The 21,771-nt window shown below is 36.5% G+C and overlaps 1 protein-coding gene and 1 pseudogene across 1 annotated transcript; one reads left to right on the top strand and one right to left on the bottom strand.

Moving 5' to 3' along the window:
* The first annotated feature begins 8,270 nt into the window (after positions 1-8,270).
* LOC126719145 (uncharacterized) lies at positions 8,271-8,846 on the top strand. Its single transcript, XM_050421730.1, has one exon. It carries the CDS (start codon positions 8,271-8,273, stop codon positions 8,844-8,846), a length of 576 nt encoding a protein of 191 aa, XP_050277687.1.
* Positions 8,847-18,095: 9,249 nt separating this feature from the next.
* On the bottom strand, positions 18,096-20,744 carry LOC126719144 (uncharacterized; annotated as a pseudogene).
* Positions 20,745-21,771: the final 1,027 nt, after the last annotated feature.

Here is a 21,771-nt window from a genome sequence, read left to right as displayed (position 1 = left end):
TCATAAAAAATAACGGCTAATCAAGCAATTCTACATATGCATTTGTGTCTAAAAAAGTATGAAGTAAGATATCCTAGTCAACTTAACAATTTTATCATCACCCATTTGAAATGAAGTTCAGAAAATAAAACAATAAGATTACTTTCAAACCACATGATGCCTGCATTCCAAACATATAGGTTTCTAAAATAGAATAGATAATTTTCTGTGAAAGTTGTAGCCACAAAATGAAGAATGCACGAATATGATATTGAAATATGCATTATGAACAATAAACGTTGTATCCAATGCAAAAGGCTTCTGTCATGTGTGCTAAAGTATACTTGTACTTTGAAAAGGTAAGAAAAAATGAGGTTTTAAAAAATTATACATAAAAGCTAATAATTGCTAAACAAGCAATTCTATATGTGCATTTGTGTCTAAAAAAGTATGAAGTAAGAGGATCGTATTTAAGACATAAGTAAATTAATGAATTGAAATGAAAAATATATATATATTAAAGAGATTTAAAGGAAGTAATTTGTAATTTAATATAATTTAAAAATTGAAAATACTATTAATTTTTTTTTTGTAAAGACTTGGATAATGTCATAAATGATTGTTTAATAAGTCATTTAGTTTTAGACAACATTTTTTTACTTGTTTCACAAAATTAAATGAATAATTTTATAAATTTACTACAATTATTTAATTCTCAATAAGATAAGAGCTCATAACAGTAACAAATGGCATTTTCCTCTGCATAAAGTTCTTTGGAGGTTTATGGAGGAAAATGAGTTCAAGTTGCGGGATTTGCAACATATTGTAATTATCTTTGTAGGGGGTGGGGGGCTTGAACCGAAGCTGCCCTATAGACCTTGAACTGAAGAGATATTCTCGAGGTAAAGACTTGGTCCAAATGCAAATATAGAATGGCCCAAGTCTTAGAGAAAACAGGGCAATATGGATTAGCTACCAAGGTAATCCAAGAAACAGGCTTATCTCTAGGTGTAGTAACCTAGCCGAGGAGCGCAGACCATTCACTAAGGACTCCATCCTGTTTCCCATCCCTAAGGAACGCAAGGAAGACGATGCAAAACCCCATGTAATAGTCACCTCCACATTAATGAGTTATTCATACCTAATGTTAGCCTCATTAAATACTGAATGACTAGTCTGAACAGTTAATACACCCCCAAAAGTCTACTTTCATGATTAAGAAATGGCAGGAAAGGTATTTGATGGGACAAGTATCCTCTAAATCCAACAAAGAAGAACACAGTTAGAAAAGGTAGGGGAGAGGGATGATAAAAGGAGGAGAATGCCAACAGGGAAGAGGATCCAGAAAAAATTGAGGAGGAAGAACAAGAGAAAAAGAATAGTGAGAGAAAAAAACTTGTTTTCTTCCTTAGAATCTTTGTTTGTATATTAGAAAACCGATTTTCCATCAATCAAAGTTTTTATTTATTCCTTCTTTGCCTTCAATTATCTGTCTGATCTTCCCATTGTCGAATTATATCCCTTTCTGATAACAAATTAGTTGTGCACATCAAGAAAGCAAGCCATGTTCTTGATGATTTGTGTTTTTGACCCCCACAATCTTAAAAAGAAGTTCTCAATATAAAAAAGTAGTGAATATAATTAAATTTAATTTAAACTTTTATGTGATTTTTAATTAGTCATTATCACATTAATAGTGAGTTTTTGCCATTGTTGATGATGAAATAAGGTGGAAGAAACTACTAAGTTTTTTATGTTATTTATTATTTATTTAGGATAATTTGAGAAAGAGAGAGTCCCAAACTCATTTCTAATGTGTTTGGGTTTTTTTTTGTTTTTTTTTTTTGAGAGACTATTGTGTTTGGGTTAATTTGTCTTTATCTTGACGAATTTTGCTTAAAAAATAAATTGAGTAAAAATAAAACTATACTTAAAAATTAATTCAACTGACCTTTTAGTTCTGATCATAAGTCGTTAGAATTTGTCAGTAACCAAACTCAAAATTTTACACTTCATTTACAAGTGGTTTAGGTTACATTTGATGATTTGACCTTCTTCTTAAATAAAATTAAAATAAAAAAAAGTTACAGTTTATCTGTCAATATTATACTATCCAAATGAGATTTAACCATTAGTTCACTTTCAAGAGACATAGTCAAGTTGAAGTTGGGCTTTTTCTATGTTCGGTCAACTGATTTTCAAGTAAACCCATTTTTAACGTTATATTGGGCTTGTTAAATTGGTATTGGACGTATTTTTAAAATAAAGAATAACAGACCATTTTGATTAATTTTTGGGCCTTCCTCTTATTTCACATATGGATCCTGCCTGTATTGAGAGCCTTATTATCCTCTTGAAATTTTTGGGCTCACTGCAAATTTTTAATTTGCTTTTCACCTCAAACACTACCTACACTCTACAGAAATTACAAATATCCAGATTAAGTTACAAGATTACAAATGCAAATCCTGTAGGGTACAACCTAAGTTTAAGTTCATAGTCTTTTATTTAGCAAAAAAAAAAAAAAAAAGTTCTTAGTCGTTTTTTATTACCAAGCACAAGCCTGTAACCAGGATGACATTAATCATTAAAAGAATATAAAAAAGTACTGCATTAAATAGCATATTGAGACTAAGTAAAGTAACTATTTTCTTAACCTAAAATTTATACTTTTTTTTTTTTTTTGTGCGTGTGTCAAAGAAAGATATTAAAACTGGTTTTAAACTAATAACGTAAGATTTGAAAGCATAGTTTATTCAAACATCACAAAAAGGTTTTATTTTTATTTTTATTATTATGAGCTTATTTGTAATTACAACAATAACAATAACAATAACAGTAACAATAACAATAAATAATAAATTTTATTTTAATAAAAATAACAATAAAATATATCAATGCATGATTATATATATATATATATATATATAATGATAAAATATATCATGAAATTTGAGAAATAGAGACTTTATATTAGGAGTAGGCACCAATTAAACACCAATGTAATGGCAAATATGTATATTCTGCCCTTTGACGCATAAGATTCGCCTAGTAAATTTCTCTTATACATCGAGTTCTCCCTTATAGGTATAATTTAATTCACCTATATTTAGCACAAAAAAAATTGTAATTGACCTATGATAGTCTAATACTCAATATTAGCCACAATAAATATGGAATTATGAATTAAAAAAAATGACCTTATGTTCTTCTATAGCCAACTAGCACACACCGCACAACACACACTCCGCACTTCATATCTCATTTCATTTGCAATTATCTAGAAAAGGATACCAATTGAAGACAGAATATTAATAAGTATATTTCAGCAAAGATAGCTTTTGTAGTATAGGCCATTTTTGATTCATACTTTGTCTTTGAGACCCAAGATAAGCCAAATAATACAACTGTAAGAGTAGAAAAGGATAAAGCCAAGAGTTTCTTCCTTGATATCTTCAGAGTCCCAAACACGCTAAAAATAGCTCCAATCAATGCTATTAAAATACTAATGGAATATTCTACCTCCCTTGAAAATCCAGCTGAATTGATATTATTGTTACTTAAATTAGACTTTAATTGAATTCCAATTTAAAATTTAATTGAATTTTCTCTCTACTTTACCTATTATTATATATAAGGAGTTTTTTTTTTTTTTTTAATAGCATTAATATTAACTAGATGACATGATAGATACGAGACCTATAAAACAATCATATGAGACTAACATAACATAGATAAAGTTAAAACATTTATAAAACTTACCTTTATAAAAGAAATAATTAATACATACAAAATTAAGTGAGATAAATGAAGAAAATCTCATATATGATACAAATGGTAAACCCTATCTATACTGCCCAATTCACTCCTTTGATGTAATTCTCTTAAACTTTAATGGCAGCTCAAATAACATGAGCCTTAAAGCCAATGCTTAACATTGTTGTTAGGCTTGCAATCTTTTACATAGGGCATCACGAGTCGTTGTTTATACGTGTGTTGATAAATTTTTAGTCACAAAAATTTTGAATAAGAAGAAATTGATATCCCATATAGAGATTTGTTGAAATAGTTCAACAGCAAGTAAAATTATATTGTTTTTTTTTTTTTTTTTTTTTTTCATGTCATTTGGATTTTTTTATTAAATTTTTTTGAAAAATTCATCTTGTTTACATGTGTCATGTGTGCAATCCCATCCTTTTTTTTTGTGTGTGAAAACAACCTTCTAGAAAGGTATAAAAAATCGTACTACAAAGATCCACTCAAAGTAAGTTATACTACAAAAATAATAATAAAACAACAACAACAATACCAATAACAATAATAATAACAATAACAATAACAATAACAATTACCAATTAGATTATACATAATTATACATAAAGTAGGAAAAAAAAAAAACTCTAGTCTACAACTACAAAAGGGCCTGCCTTTTTGTAGTTGTATTATGGTTATATAATGTATTATAAACCCAGTTTAAAACATTATTATTATTATTTTTGTATATGTTCTAATAAATATTGTAGGGAGGATAGGCCCAATAGTGTATACTGGGCCGAGGGCTTGGTCAGAGGATGCCCAATTGTTCAAGGATGGGGTAGACATTGTTATAGAGATCAGCGTTGATGAACAGAGAACGGGGTTTAGTTACAATTGTCCGAGGAGGGGGCCGAGGAGAGATGCCTCCTTGGCTGTGTATGTCAGAGGTTAGAAGGTGTGGTCTGCCTCCCAGAAGTAAGGTTCCAGGAGATTCTATTAGTAAGGATATATATCGTGAGAGCATAAGACAAAGGAAAGTTATGAAATATCTAAGAGAAAGCTGCTACCACCGCATTGAATACTTTGTAGCTAACTTTCTGACCGCATTAACAAGGAAGTGATACCTGAGAAGCAGTTTTCAGCCTTACAGCTATTCCCAAAGATTTTAGGAAGGTGCTGATGGAACAAGGATGAATACTTGTTGTTTGATCTACACGTGGAGGGTAGAAATAGAGGGGGAAGATAGTATAAAATGGAGAAAGGACCCAGAGGATGGGGATCGGAAGAAAAGGAGAGAAAAACATTGTAGACTAAAGAACAATATTTGTATTTTGTCCCTAAGGGAGATAAATATAAGAATTAGCCTCCTCGGATAGGGTCCGAGGACGATTTTCCTTATATAGAATTGCTTCATCTTTACTATATTGTCATCTTTGCCCACTGTGATTGTTATCCAAACTCATTAGAACCTAGATTTCAAATCCACTCTCTATAAATTCATTGTATTGGGCTCTTTGGGTCTATTCCCTTTCCCCTTTTGGGTCTAGGTACTAAGTCATGTCCCTATAATTGGCGCCGTTTGTAGGAAATCCTTGTGTTTTGGTGAGTTTAATGTCTAGTTATGGTAGGTTCAGGTCCACACTAAGCGAAGTCTATGGGGTCCCAACGTCAAGATCATTCCCTTAGCCTTGAGCGAAGAAGCGACCGGGAGGAGAGTGTGCACACCACCCATAGTAGCACAAGCCAATCTCGAGGTGGAAGCCACATCTCTCATGAGGATAGTGCCAGGGCCATGCAATTGGAGATTGATCGTTTGAAGAGGAAGTTGTGCCACAAACGACGGAAGCGAACTCCTTCCATTTCTGACCCTTCTTTTGATGATGATGGGGATAGGAGTTACAGGCCCAGGTTAAGGACTCCCCCTAGTGAGTCTTTCTCGTATGAAGAGGACAACCATCATCGCCGCAGAAATAGGAATTTATCTTGCAGAGGCCTGGGGAACGACGCTATGAGCAGAGCGTTGAACCAGATTTCTAAATCACCCTTCACGCGTAGAATTGAAGGAGGAAAACTTCCTCGATGATTCACTCATCCTACATTCACCATGTACAATGGTTGAACAGACCCGGTGGAGCATGTGAGCCACATCAACTAGAGGATGGCTGTGCACTCCAAGAATGAAGCTTTGATGTACAAAGTTTTCCCATCCAGTTTGGGACCCGTGGCAATGAGGTGGTTTGATGGCCTGGGGCTAGGTTCTATTGATTCTTTTAAGGAACTTACCTGAGCGTTTGGATCTTGCTTTATTACGTGCAGTAGGGTTCCTCGACCCTTGGATTCCCTGTTGTCTATGACTATGCGAGAGGGGGAGACCCTTAAAATGTACTTAGACAGATACTGGGAGATGTTCAATGAGATTGATGGGGACTTTGATGATGTGGCCATAAGAACTTTTAAGGTTGGCCTGCCTGCCAAGCATGACCTGAGGAAATCGTTAACGGGGAAACTGGTTAGTAATGTGTGCCAGCTCATGGACCACATTAATAAGTACAAATGGGTCAAGGAGGACCAATAATTAGGTAAAGGTAAAGCGAAGGTGGTCTCTCAGGATATGAGGGACTTCAGGTCGGACAAGTACAATAATAATCGTCCTCGGCGGGATTTTTTTGGGCAGTTTAGGGCTACTGCTGCACCACAAGCGGTTAATATGTTGTTTTGAGAACCAGTGCATCAAATCTTAGAAAAAATCAAGAATGAACCTTGATGGTGAACCAAAGGGAAAATGAACTCCGACTCGTCCATAGGGGTTGTTCAGGTCAAGAAGGCAAGAATGGCTTCCCCCGTCAGGACGGTCATCCATATGCATGTGGGTCATCCATAAGGAAAACCCTTGGACGACCTCTGACACTTGGGAATAATTCCAGAAATTTATTTACAAGAGTTAAATCAGACCACGTGTTACTATCTTGAGGCATGAGTTAAGTCCTGGTTCATCGTTATAACTTCCTCCGCAATACTTAACTTCCATGACAATTATAGGAGATAAAATATTCTAACTCCTATAGCGGTTATGGAAGTTAACCTTGAACCCTCTAACTTCCTCAATTGTAGGGTAAGTTATAAGACAAGTAACTACTCTGAGACCACACTATATAAACACTCATTCACATTAAGCGAAGATAAGTTATATAACTCCTGAAAAATTGGAACTCTAGAATTGGAGAAAGAAACTAACTTTGGCATTGGAGGGTTCTTGGCCGGTCCACCCCGGTCACCTTTGATCGTGTGTTCTTTTTTCAGGCCTTCCAATTAATCGCTAGCCCTTTGAAGCCCAAAGCATCCAGCCTACTGATTTTCCTTACATCATCAATTGGTGCTGTCTGTGGGAAGAGTAATTATGTTTTGCAATTTATCTTTCTTCAACGAAAGGCTGTATGGTTCAGACAAGATCAAGGGCCACTAGCCTAGGCCACTAGGAGAGTAGGGATGCTTCAAGTAATCCCCACCGTGACTGTCAGTTAGCACTTGTCGTGCAGTCGCCTTCCATCCAACAAATACAGTCCATGGCAGAAGCCATGGCGTAACTAACCTGTCAAAATCGAGAGTTGACTAGGGAGATTAGTTTAAGGTGGCAACACCATGAAAGACACGTGGGAGGACAAGCCCAGAGTCAAGAAGATAAAGGAGAAAATGCTGAGCCCGAGAACTAGTCGAGGGGAACCATTTCACGAAGGGTGCCATACTTGGAAAAAGAGATGGACCAAATGAGGAAGGCTATGGACGAGATGGGGGAGAATATGAGAATGGCGAATCCCATAGATGATTTAGTTCATTGAACAGACTCCCTTTTCACCGCTTACATCAACAATTACCCCTTGCCTCCAAAGTTCAAGATGCCTTCTTTGGATTCATATGATGGAATGCACGACCTGTGTGATAATATTGCCACCTTCAAGACTACCATGCACCTCTATGGGGTTTCCAAACGAGATTATGTGTAGGGCTTTCCCTACCACCCTCAAGGGGCCAGCGTAACTGTGGTTCAGCAAGATACCTCCAAACACTGTGGGCTTGTTTGAAAAATTGAGTAAATTGTTCGTTAACAATTTTATCGAAGGACAATGGCACAAGCATTCCTTGTCCAGCTTGTTAACCACAGAGCAAGGGGAAAATGAAAGCTTATGGTCCTTCATTACCCGGTTTAATAGGAAAGCCCTGACAGTGGACGAGATGGATGACAAGTTGATATTGGCAGCCTTCCATAATGGAGTTAACTCCGATTTACTCATTCATAAGCTTTATGATCAAGAGCCACAAACTATGGCTGAACTTGTCCATTCATCCCAAAACTTCATGAATGCGGAAGATGCAATCATAGCCATGAAGAGGAAGAGAGCAGAACGCATGGAAGCAGACCTCCCACACCATCCTGAGCAGGGTCCTCGTCCAAAAAAGGCTCAGGTAGGGGAGAAGAAGGACAGAGATAACAAAAAGGCAAGTTCTTCTGCAAGGAGTTAGCAGTACATGACTTGAATATGCCACTTGAACAAGTGCTTATGCAAATCAAGGATGACCCATCCTTGAAGTGGCCAGAGAAAATGAAAAGAGATCCCAAAAAGCGCAATAGGAACAAGTATTGCCGCTTCCATAGAGACCATGGGCAGGACACGGACAAGTGTTTTGATTTGAAGCAGCAGATAGAGAATCTCATCAGAAAAGGAAAATTGAGAAATTTTCTTGGACAAGATAACAAGGACGAGAAGTTGAAGGTGAAGGTAGAAGAATTGTCACGACCCCCACTTGGAGAAATAAGAGTTATTATAGGAGGAATTTCGATAGGACAATCTTCCAAGTCAAGAAAGACTTACCTAAAGGTGGTCCAAAACATCCAACTGTTTGGACGATCTCCAAGGACGAGAGGAACGGACAAGCAAGCCATTACATTCAAGGACGAGGATGCTAAAAGAGTCCACCACCCACATGATGACGCGATTGTCATCACCTTGCTCATTGCTTACTATACGACTAGAAGAGCGTTGGTAGACAATGGGAGTTTAGTGGACATCTTGTATTACCCCGCCTTCCAACAAATGAAGCGTAAACGAGATTAGCTTTGCCCAGTAAACTCGCCCTTGGTAGGATTTGGAGGGATGAAAGGGTAACCCGTGGGTACCATTATGTTACTTGTGGTGGTATGAGCGAATCCCCAACAAATAACTAAAGAAGTAAACTTCCTTGTTGTTGATTGTTTGTCGTCGTACAACGCTATCATTGGAAGTCTGACTTTAAATAATTGGAAGTCAGTAACATCTACATACCATTTTTCTGTTAAGTTCCCAACTGAGTATGGGGTGGGTCAAGTGCAAGGAGACCAATTAGCTGCTAGAGAGTGCTATCTAGCCATGTTGGCTATGGACGAGCACGTACAAACGATGAACATAGATGATAGAAGGATTACTGCAGAGCCCACGGAAGTGCTGGAAGACATTCCTTTGGACGAGAGTAACCCCGAAAAGTTTACTAGAATTGGGACGAGCATGGAAAAGAAAATGAAGCAAGACCTGGTGCAATTTTTAAAGAAGAGCCTTAATGTATTCGCAGGGAGTCATGAGGACATGCCAGGTATTGACCCAAGTGTCATTACCCATCATCTAAACGTGTATCCTTCTTCCAAGCCGGTACGTCAGAAGAAAAAAAATTTCACTCCTGAACGAGACAATGCCATTAAAGAGGAAGTCTAGAAGCTAACCACGGCAAAATTCATTCAGGAAGTTTATTACCCGGACTGGTTGGCTAATGTGGTAATGGTCAAGAAGGCTAATGGTAAATGGAGAATATGCATGGACTTCACTGATTTGAACCGAGCTTGCCCCAAGGATAGCTATACATTGCCACACATTGACCAGCTAGTGGACTTGACTACGGGCCATAAATTACTAAGTTTCATGGAAGCTTTTTCAGGCTACAACCAAATAAAAATGGATGAGATGGATCAAGAGAAGACATCTTTCATCACCAGCCAAGGCTTGTTTTGCTACAAGGTGATGCCTTTCAGTTTGAAGAATGTGGGGGCAATTTATCAAAGGCTGGTTAACCATATGTTTCGTCCATATATTGGACGAAATGTGGAAGTTTATATGGATGATATGCTGGAAAAGAGCTTGGATGAGGAAAAGCATCTGGACGACATTCAGGAGACCTTTTATACCTTTAGACGGTATAACATGAAGTTGAATCCAAGCAAGTGTGCCTTCGGAGTTTCGTCAGGTAAGTTTCTTGGGTTTATGGTTTCGCACAGGGGAATTAAAGTGAATCCCGATAAAATCTAAGCAATACTGAACATGGAGCCAACAAAGAATATCTAAGAAGTCCAATCTCTTACTGGACGAGTTGCCGCCATTAACAGGTTTGTTTCAAAGGCTACTGACAAGTGTTTACCATTCTTTAAAGTTCTAAAAAAGGCATTTGAATGGACGGACGAGTGCCAAAAGGCCTTCCAAGACCTCAAGACCTACCTCACTACTTCTCCTCTGCTAAGCCTGTCTATATCGGGTGAAGAGTTGTATTTGTATTTAGTGGTGTCCCCACACACAGTGAGCTCGGCATTGATTAGAGAAGAAGGGAGAATATAGAAGCCAGTTTACTATACAAGCGGACCGTTAAGAGGAGCGAAAGGACGATATCCAATGATGGAAAAACTAGCCTTTGCTTTGGCCACAACCTCAAGGAAGCTAAGGCATTATTTTCAGGCTCATGTGATTAATGTCTTGATAGATCATCCACTCAAGAAGGTGATGAACAAGCTGGAAGCCACAGGACGACTAATCCAATGGGCCGTAGAAATTAGTGAGTTTGATGTCAGATACCAACCAAGAAGCGCGATAAAAGCACAAGCGTTGGCAAATTTCATTGCGGAGTTCACTCCCAGCCAGGACGAGGTAGACAAAGGGGACGGAGTTCAGAGGTGGGTCATCAATGTAGACGACTCGTCCACTTTATATCCATGAGGGATTGGAGTTATACTCAAGTCCCCGGAAGGAGATAAGTTGAAATACGCAACCCACCTACAATACCAAACTACTAACAATGAAGCTGAATACGAAGCTTTCCTTAAAGGATTAGAATTGGCTAAGTCCTTGGGGGTAGAGTCTGTAGTCGTCCAAGGAGATTCTCAGTTGATCATCAATCAAGTGAATGTAATGTGTGAAGCCAAGGAAGACCGGATGAAGAAGTACCTCAGCAAGGCAAAACGACTTGTCAAAAGATTCAAAGAAGCCATTTTTGTTCAACTCCTGAAGGAGGAGAACATGGAAGCGGATGTTTTGGCAAAAGCAGCTTCAGCAGGGGGAGCAATAGACAACCATGACCAAGTCCAATATATGCTGAGCATAGATATTTCAGAGGTACAACAAATTGAAGGAGAAGGAAATTGGATGACTCCAATAATAGTTTATCTCAAAGATGGAAGGCTTCCAGAAGACAAGGAAGAGGCTAGGAAGTTGAGGATCAGAGTTGCCAAGTATGTCCTTATAAATGAGGTACTGTATAAGCGAGGCTTCTCTCAGCCTTACTTAAGGTGCTTAGCTCCGTACGAGTCGAATTATGTGTTACGGGAAATTCATGAAGGAGCATGCGGAAATCACTCAGGAGTAAGAGCACTAGTTTATAAGGTCATCCGTGCAGGCTACTACTGGCCAACTATTCAAGCAAATGCTAAGGCTTATGTCAAAGTATGTGACCAGCGCCAGTGCTTCAGCAACGTTCCTAGACAACCATCGGAGTATTTGACCCCGATGATGGCCCCATGGCCCTTTGCGCAATGGGGATTGGACATTTTAGGTCCCTTCCCACTTAGAACTAGGCAGATGAAGTTTTTGGTAGTAGGAATTGATTACTTTACTAAGTGGGTGGAAGTTGAACCCTTAGCGAAAATCACGCAACAGAATGTCAAGAACTTCATTTGGAAAGTATTGTATGCAGGTTTGGGGTACCCAGGGTGCTAGTGTCCGACAACGGATGACAATTTGATAACACACCTTTCAGGGAGTTTTGTGAGCAACTTGGAATTAAAAATCATTATTCCTCCCCCTCCCACCCACAAGCGAATGGCCAAGTGGAAGTTGCAAACCGATCCTTGTTGAAAATCATTAAGACTCGGCTTGAGGGGCAAAGGGAGTATGGCCAAATGAGCTACTAGGTGTTCTATGGGCTTATAGGACGATCATGAGGACACCTACAGGCGAAATTCCCTTCAAACTAGCCTATGGAAGTGAAGCAGTCATACCTGCAGAAGTACACATGGCCAATTGCAAGGTAATGCAATATTGGCGTGAAGAGAATGAAGAACAACTTCGTCTTAACCTCGATTTTATTAACGAGGTAAGGATGGACGCGGAGCAAAGGATAGCAAGATACAAAAATCTTATAGCTAGGCAATATGATGCGATGGTGAAACCCAGGCGCTTCAACATTGGGGACCTCGTCCTTAAAAGGGTCTCTTTGGCAACCAAGAACCTAGCTCATGGAAAACTGGGACCTAATTGGGAAGGACCCTATAGGGTCATTAATTGCAAAAGGTAGGGACCATACTACCTGGAAGCCTTAGATGGGCAGAAGCTGGAGCACCCTTGGAACGTCGAGCATTTAAAAAGGTACTATCAATGAAGGGTCAAGCCTGGACGAGCTGCATCTGTAACGAAGTTGAAGGGTTTCCCTCTTATTTACCTTACCTATATTTATTACTACTATTACGTGTTTTATATTTTAATTCCCTAAAAAGTGCATTAGACTCTAACTTATGCACTGTTTGAAGATAAGTTTGTGATGGACGAAGTTATGTACTTAGTCTCTGTATAAGTATTTTAATTCCCTAAGGCACTAGCTTCCAAGCATGTGCCGTGCTTGTGGATGATGTTTTATATTATGTATATGCAGTTTGGATTTCTAATGTATGTGATACATAAATCTAACTCTCATAATTTCTTCCACAAGAAGGCTAAGGCCTAAGACGAGAAAAATCCTTGGACGTAGGGATGTAACGTTTACAAGCTCTCCTTGAAATGAGGATAAAGCAAAGAAACATAAGCTTAAGGCATACTTGTCTAACCAATGGACGAGCATACATTTGCTCGCCCACGAGACGAGATAAAACCTTAAGCATAAGCGTCCAAGAAACGGATGAGAAAATGCAAGCGTATAAGAATACTTGAAATCCATGGATAAATACAACCGGCCAAGACAATCCAATCTATGGATGAGTTAAGTGTTGGAGGCGTCTTACCTAAAGACGAAAGTAAACTATCTAGCCTATGAACGAGAAAAAAAGCTAGATAAGTCAGACTTCTGGTCGAGTAAAGCTGGTAAAAGCAACACCATTCATAAGACGAGTCATACTTATGAGATTCAAAAAATGACAAATATGTTGAACATGAAAGAATGCCTGAACAAGGACAAGCTAACCACCATGAGTGGACATATCAGTATAACATGGATGATGTAAATAAAAGATAAACTTGTCCAAGCAATAACATGTTCAATAGCAAGTAAAACAATGAAAATAAACATTCATTCATGAAGTTTAAGAAAGGGTACACGATCACCGTCCAAAAACCCTTATAAGTTAAAGCCTGGAAGGCAATTGTTTGAAAGCTCATCACAAAGACTATAGATGAGACAAATGTACTTGAATAAATTCAAATGGTCCAAAACAACGGACCTTCTACTTAAAAAAAGAAAAAAGAAGAAGAAGTAAACTAATCAAATTTTTATGCTTTTCCTGAGGGGTTCTATCTTTTTATTTATTTTTTCACTGATATCAAAAATTTGTTAGGAATTCACACCTAATATTTCCCCTTATCTCTTGATTGCCCATTATTTCCTTATACTGTCCAATAGCAATAAAGATTATAAGGGAGTGATCAAACATTGACGTTCAAAAGTTCCAATTAATCTTCAAAATAAAATTTCTAGGCGGTTGTACATGGCCAGGGACTGATCACTGCTTTTACATGGGAAAAAGCAACTACTTTTTCTCTTAAGAGGGAAAATGTGCATATTAGTTAGTTTAACTAAACCTCTAAATGCCCATGGGTTACATTTGTTTCCTTTACATCATTCAGTAATGATTAAGAACAGTACTATTGGATCAATCAAACTATAGAATTGAAGACTTTCAATTAACCTGCTGATAATCTTTCTAGGCAGATGTAACTAATACTAAGATTGATTCATATCAGAATAATCTTTCGAAGTCTGTTATCGTTATTCAGATAACAAGAAAATATAAGTTTCTTTCATCTAATGGTGGATGATATACACCTACCTCAAATCCTTGGGTCCAAGCCCAAGGCCCCCACCCCCCTACATTCAGTTTGGCTCAGGCATTTTGTCAAATGATGGGTTGGACTCTCGATGCCATAAAAGTCCCAGCTAAATGTCATCCCTCCTTAAATCATGGCAACAGAAACCACTTGAAGTATTTACACATGTGGTGGGGTGTGTACCGCATCAATCCACTAAGTCAAACTCTAGCATTTTAATGGATGAATTGTGGCTCTCATGAACCACACCTTAACATTCAACTGTTAGACTTCTTTTCAGAGCCAAGTTGAATCCTCCTTTTTATATAATTTCTCAAAAATTTTTGGTATAGAGATGATCATAGGGTGTTGGACATGGTTAACTCCCAACATCAAGTCTTGAGGGTTTGGTTAGATATGCGTATCATTTTAAATTTATGTTGTCAAATATGTCTGTTTTTTATATGTAGTGTTTGTTTGAATGCAAGAGGACAGTAGGTAGTAAAATGGATTAGGGGAATAACAACCATGTATGGGTTGTGGTGTCAAAAATGCATAATACCCTCATTGCTCTGCTTATATTTTCTTCTGGTAAATGTCCAAAACTGTTGTTGATGGTCATCGTGTCCTCACATGTTTGTTTTGCCATTCAACTCTAAGTATCCTACAAATAGTCGGTGCTGTGTTTTTTAAATATCGTATTATGTGAGAGGTTTAGGTGCATTGCATGTCTTTTCCTGTCTTTATCCTGGGTAAACTTCTATCTAGGTTAAAGAGGAAGGAAGGAGTTGTGTTTGAATTTAATGTCAATTATACCTCTGGATGAATAAAAATCTCTCACATCAAATGATTGCAATCTTCTCATTTATCATATCTTCTGATGATTGTAGAAAGTATGTAATCCACTACAATATCTTCTGATGATTATACAAATTATGTAATCCTCTACAAGTTGCTATCTTTTGTGGATGTTAGAAATTAGAATCACTGTTAACTGAAGGCTAAGGGTTGTGCTGGATGCTTCTTGAATGGCACAACCATAATCCTTTGAATAAGCAGAAAATGCATACTTCTATGTTGGAGATAACTTGGTCTATGTTCTGCTTTGTTGTGTGGCTATGTGAATTTTGATTGGTGGTACTGTGGCGAGAATTGCATCTGCAGCATATGTATATAGCATAGGGTAGACCTTCGTTTTCTCTTGTTGTGTGCACGCTATGTTTGTGGGTAAGTTAGAATTCACATTTGGTAATTCATGAGACTGGATGCTGTTTCTGCTCACGGCTTGCAAGAACTTTAATAATTAATTATATCTTCTAATGCTACAAATGTGCCCTTTTTGCAGCCGAGGAAAGCAGAAGAGAAGAAGCAGTAAATGTATCTTATCTGCTATACATATAGCATGGGATCATTATGGATGGTGGGTAGTCAGATTTTGCTTCACAGAACATTTCATTTTTGGAAAGAAAATGCCACGTCAGACATGATGTTGAACTATTCTTTTGGTTTGTGCTGCTAGCATGTTTGTTCTGCTTCACCGTGGATGCATCGGGTGAATCACTGTGATTTAATTGAATCCTCGCTGTATGAGTTGTGGATGTTTGGAAGTCTTTTGCTCCTTTGATTCATCCTTTTATTATGGACATAAGTGAAAGACTTATGTGCATAATAAGGGCTCGGTATGTGCATATTAAAAGTTCTGACTTGAAAAATGCCTATACTAGATAACAAAGAAAAGCTAGTCTGCATTTCGCATGCACCAATTTGAATTTATATATTGACACAAGGTAGCGAAGGACCAATACTTCGCCTTTGGGATAGCTTGCAATATTAAGCTGGTTCTCCCAAGGTGATGAGCGTGGAGGGTGAGTGAGATTGTGTGGTTGTCCAGGCCCAATCAATGGTTTTTGTAATAAAATAGCTTTTTTAGTTGTTGTAATTTATAAATTTTTTTTTTTAAAAAAAAAACACTATTTAAAGCCTTGTTATTGTAATGTGAGTCACTCAATTTTTCAATTTAAAAAAAATAAAAAAATAAAATTGTTGGTTTTAGCAAAAAGAAAGAAAGAAAGAGAAAAATGCGAGCTCTAACATCTTTGTGAAAATATATAATCTCTTCCATATACGGTACTTTGGCATAGCCATCCCCCAAGTATCAACCAAGCAAGGAATTTGCATCTCTTTCCAATTGAGTTGAGAGAGTTTTTATTTGAACTCTCTAATCCCTTCTACTTTCGCATAATAGAAGTAAAATATTTCTTTACAAAAAGGGATAAAATTCTAGTACACCAGCGGTCCAGCACCATATGGAAAAGTAGAGTTGCTATTGTATAGAAATTTTTTTATTGTTTGGTGGTTGTTTCTGATGGGAGTGATGGTGTCTTTGAACGTGATATATTGTTGTTGGTTTTCAAGTTCTAAATTAAGGGTAGGTATGGATAACGCTTATTTTACTAAAAATTGAAAATTGAAAACTAAAAATATTGTAGTAAAATAATTTTAAAATGTGTGAATAGTGTCATGAGACCTATTTTTAATGTAAGTTTTGGTGAAAAAAGAAATTTGTGTATCATGTGAACAGTGCACGGACCCACTAGAAAGCACTGAAACACATTTCTCAATGAAAAAAAAAGTGTGAAACGCTAAAAATGCAGATGCACTCAATATAATCAGTACCCAAACGAGTACTAATTCTTACGAATAAGTTTGGAATAAGTTTTGTTGCTGGTGTGTTTTGAGAAATTATTCGATCATATGAATAATATTTAGTAATCCTCCCACTTAATAATATTGTGCTATGTGTGATAGTTTGTTGAGTCAGATCCTAATCATTAACCCAATCATACATTTTCAAAAATAAATAAATAAATCCTTATAATTGGGATGATGACTAAGATTTGACTCAATAAATTGTCACACATGATCACAATTTTATTGAGTGGAAAGGCCACTAGGTATTGCTGATGTGGTCCTCCTAGTAGAGTGAATAAATTTTCACTAATGACACAATAATATTGAGTGAGAGAACTACTAAGTATTGCTAACGTGATGATTGTCCTAGAAGGGTGAATAATTTCTCGGTGTCTCTCATGCCAAAAATTTGTTTCTTTTTTCCCCTCATACACAAGAAACTTGCTTTAGAATTGATACAAGTTGAAGGCCATACTGAATAAGAGTTCAAATATCACTTTGCCTTAAGCAGATCTTTAAGCCTAGACTGAGACCTATGAAGCACGGGTGCGTTTCAGGACTCTGGTGTGGGTGCGGGACTCGGCAATTTTTGAAAAAGTAAGGTGAGAGTGCGGTAGGACTCGGTGATTAAAAAATTATTAAAAATATTTTTATTTATATTTTCTATATATTTTTACTATTAAAATATTCTTAAAAAACACATTACTATGCCTTGATTCACAAAACAAAGAAAGAAGAAGGCAAGAAACACATTACTATGCCTCTGAGGTCAGAATTTTGGCTGTTCCAGCGAGATTCAAGGCCGATTTCGACCTGTTTCGGTCATATCGACCATATCGGTCGCCGGCTGATACGACCTGATTCTGGTCGAATCAACTTGGTTCGGCGCGAATAGAGCTGTGTTGGCGCGTATCGAGTCAAGTTGGCACGAGGCTCAGATGCGGCACCGACGTACGGGTAACCGCGTCGGACTCGGGTGCGACACCCTCCTAGCCGCATCCGTGCTTTCTAGACTGAGACCTACATTTAACACAACCAATTTGAGTCCTATTTAGATTATGCGACATGAACCACCCTATGCAAATGAGCCCATCTTAATGGCATTTTTTTTTTCTCTCAAAATAAAAGACTGAAGGTGAATTCATGAGTTCAAAAACCGTGTGAACTTGCCAATATTATCTACCTTCTTTTACAAAGAGTACTAAGTGGTTTCTTGGTTGTTATTGTTAGCCGTTTCTACTCTGTACCACGGAGCTACCTTGGTCTTCCAACATGATAAATAATAGCTATTTGTTTCCTAAAATTCTATTTAGCTATACAAGGCCGATTGATATAAGCACAATACAGCACAGTTGCAGCGGTAGATATGTATCGAGAAGATTGCTATATGTAGAAAAGCTTCAAATGTTTGGTCACTTTTACGCTTCTCTAGTTTTCTTTACAGCAACTTCCCAGCCTAACAAGACTCTCAAAGAGTCATTTGCATAATTTACACTTTCTAAATACTAATACACCTGAGCAGCAAAAGTATAATATGGCATTTGTACTATCTTAAATCTATACAGTCTTAACGATCTTCTTGCCGAACTGCGTTGGGATCAGAGATCATGTCCATCATCATCTTTTCGGGCGAGTCATCCCAACTTCCAAATGTTTTCAAGTCAACCTGCAAGAGGAGCGAATAAACACAAGATTTATGTCATCTATAAGTAACTTTCAAATGCAAAATTCAAAAGCATACAAGATGCCTTAATTTGATCTAGGCAGGTTACCTTTCGTCTTTGCTCTGTGAAAAGCTCCTCTCTCTTCTTGTATGTACTCTGCACTTCCTTAGCTGCTTTCCCACCTAATCCCCAAACTTCAATTTCCGAAATCAAAGCTTCAACAGGTAGGAACCCCTGAAATACATTAATTCACACTTGTAAATACATAGTGAAGCTTTGACTGGGGTATAAGATGGTCTTGCCAATGCATAGATTGCATAGTATTGGAGACCACATTTCTTAGTGAATTCCAATGTAACCTTTATAATATGCATGATGGATACATTAAGTTTTATCTTATAAGTCAAGAAAGAAAATATCAGATCAGAGATCAAAACTAATTACATTAAGTAGTCTATTTTCTTGAAACATCAATACAAGTTGAAATGGAGGGGAAAACAGTATTTAAGTCAGACATAGGGTAAATAACGTAAATGACATATGAAAAACTAAAACAATTCTTCATATATATATATATATATATTATATTATATTATTATTATTATTATTAAAATGTGAGAAATAACAGACAAAACTTAACAATTTTAGATCCAGAGCTTTTTCTGTAATAACTTAAAAACCAGCATTTGAATCCATTGAAATATTGGTCTCAAAACTTTCAAACCTTACAATTGTACCTGATCTGGGAAGAGGGAACCAGGTTGGTAAGTTTTGTCAGTGGCATGATGGCGAATAGTAACTCTAGCTAGCAAAATCTTCATTGACAAAGACTCTCTCATTTCCCATAGTTCCTCCAAATGCAATTCCGACAGGCTTATGCTGTCGTTCATATACTTTACCAGTAGGTTGCAAGTGGCTATACACAAAGTTCTTTTCTTTCCCTGTCAATGATTACATATGTCACTGGACTTGCTCAATTTTTCTGGCAAAATACTAGAAAGGAAATGGACCTATGTTATATACCAGCAGACGGAAACACATGGAAGACAAGACTTACAGCATATAGACTTCTTGAGCTTCCATAGAACAAATCCTTATTTTCAAAACCATTCTCTGTAAGTGCACCAATGATCCATTTTTTAACATTGGTGCTACCCCCATGAGCATCTTCTTTACTTGCAGACACCAACATTAGCAATGGACCTTTGTATTCTCCAATATTAGACCAGAATCTATTTAAGCCTCTCCCGTGAAGAGATGACCTACAAAGTCATAAAATATAACGGCTAATCAAGCAATTCTACATATGCATTTGTGTCTAAAAAAGTATGAAGTAAGATATCCTAGTCAACTTAACAATTTTATCATCACCCATTTGAAATGAAGTTCAGAAAATAAAACAATAAGATTACTTTCAAACCACATGATGCCTGCATTCCAAACATATAGGTTTCTAAAATAGAATAGATAATTTTCTGTGAAAGTTGTAGCCACAAAATGAAGAATGCACGAATATGATATTGAAATATGCATTATGAACAATAAACGTTGTATCCAATGCAAAAGACTTCTGTTATGTGTGCTAAAGTATACTTGTACTTTGAAAAGGTAAAAAAAAGTGAGGTTTTAAAAAATTGTACATAAAAGCTAATAATTGCTAAACAAGCAATTCTATATGTGCATTTGTGTCTAAAAAAGTATGAAGTAAGAGGATCGTATTTAAGACATAAGTAAATTAATGAATTGAAATGAAAAATATATATATATTAAAGAGATTTAAAGGAAGTAATTTGTAATTTAATATAATTTAAAAATTGAAAATACTATTAATTTTTTTTTTTGGTAAAGACTTGGATAATGTCATAAATGATTGTTTAATAAGTCATTTAGTTTTAGACAACATTTTTTTACTTGTTTCACAAAATTAAATGAATAATTTTATAAAATTACTACAATTATTTAATTCTCAATAAGACAAGAGCTCATAACAGTAACAAATGGCATTTTCCTCTGCATAAAGTTCTTTGGAGGTTTATGGAGGAAAATGAGTTCAAGTTGCGGGATTTGCAACATATTGTAATTATCTTTGTAGGGGGTGGGGGGCTTGAACCAAAGCTACCCTATAGACCTTGAACTGAAGAGATATTCTCGAGGTAAAGACTTGGTCCAAATGCAAATATAGAATGGCCCAAGTCTTAGAGAAAACAGGGCCATATGGATTAGCTACCAAGGTAATCCAAGAAACAGGCTTATCTCTAGGTGTAGTAACCTAGCCGAGGAGCGCAAACCATTCACTAAGGACTCCATCCTGTTTCCCATCCCTAAGGAATGCAAGGAAGACGACGCAAAACCCCATGTAATAGTCACCTCCACATTAATGAGTTATTCATACCTAATGTTAGCCTCATTAAATACTGAATGACTAGTCTAAACAGCTAATACACCCCCAAAAGTCTACTTTCATGATTAAGAAATGGCAAGAAAGGTATCTGATGGGACAAGTATCCTCTAAATCCAACAAAGAAGAACACAGTTAGAAAAGGTAGGGGAGAGGGATGATAAAAGGAGGAGAATGCCCATAGGGAAGAGGATCCAGAAAAAATTGAGGAGGAAGAACAAGAGAAAAAGAATAGTGAGAGAAAAAAACTTGTTTTCTTCCTTAGAATCTTTGTTTGTATCTTAGAAAATCGATTTTCCATCAATCAAAGTTTTTATTTATTCCTTCTTTGCCTTCAATTATTTGTCTGATCTTCCCATTGTCGAATTATATCCCTTTCTGATAACAAATTAGTTGTGCACATCAAGAAAGCAAGCCATGTTCTTGTTGATTTGTGTTTTTGACCCCCACAATCTTAAAAAGAAGTTCTCAATATAAAAAAGTAGTGAATATAATTAAATTTAATTTAAACTTTTATGTGATTTTTAATTAGTCATTATCACATTAATAGTGAGTTTTTGCCATTGTTGATGATGAAATAAGGTGGAAGAAACTACTAAGTTTTTTATGTTATTTATTATTTATTTAGGATAATTTGAGAAAGAGAGAGTCCCAAACTCATTTCTAATGTGTTTGGTTTTTTTTTTTTTTTTTTTTTTTGAGAGACTATTGTGTTTGGGTTAATTTGTCTTTATCTTGACGAATTTTGCTTAAAAAATAAATTGAGTAAAAATAAAACTATACTTAAAAATTAATTCAACTGACCTTTTAGTTCTGATCATAAGTCGTTAGAATTTGTCAGTAACCAAACTCAAAATTTTACACTTCATTTACAAGTGGTTTAGGTTACATTTGATGATTTGACCTTCTTCTTAAATAAAATTAAAATAAAAAAAAGTTACAGTTTATCTGTCAATATTATACTATCCAAATGAGATTTAACCAT

The sequence above is a fragment of the Quercus robur genome, chromosome 3 (genome assembly GCF_932294415.1).
Source record: "Quercus robur chromosome 3, dhQueRobu3.1, whole genome shotgun sequence".
NCBI lineage: Eukaryota > Viridiplantae > Streptophyta > Magnoliopsida > Fagales > Fagaceae > Quercus > Quercus robur.
Note: the sequence above shows the minus strand (reverse complement) of the source record. Positions and strands in the feature narration are given on the sequence as shown.

Coding starts and splice junctions, on each gene's coding strand:
- LOC126719145 (XM_050421730.1), top strand. CDS start 8,271: ATGCCACTTGAACAAGTGCTTATGCAAATCAAGGATGACCCATCCTTG.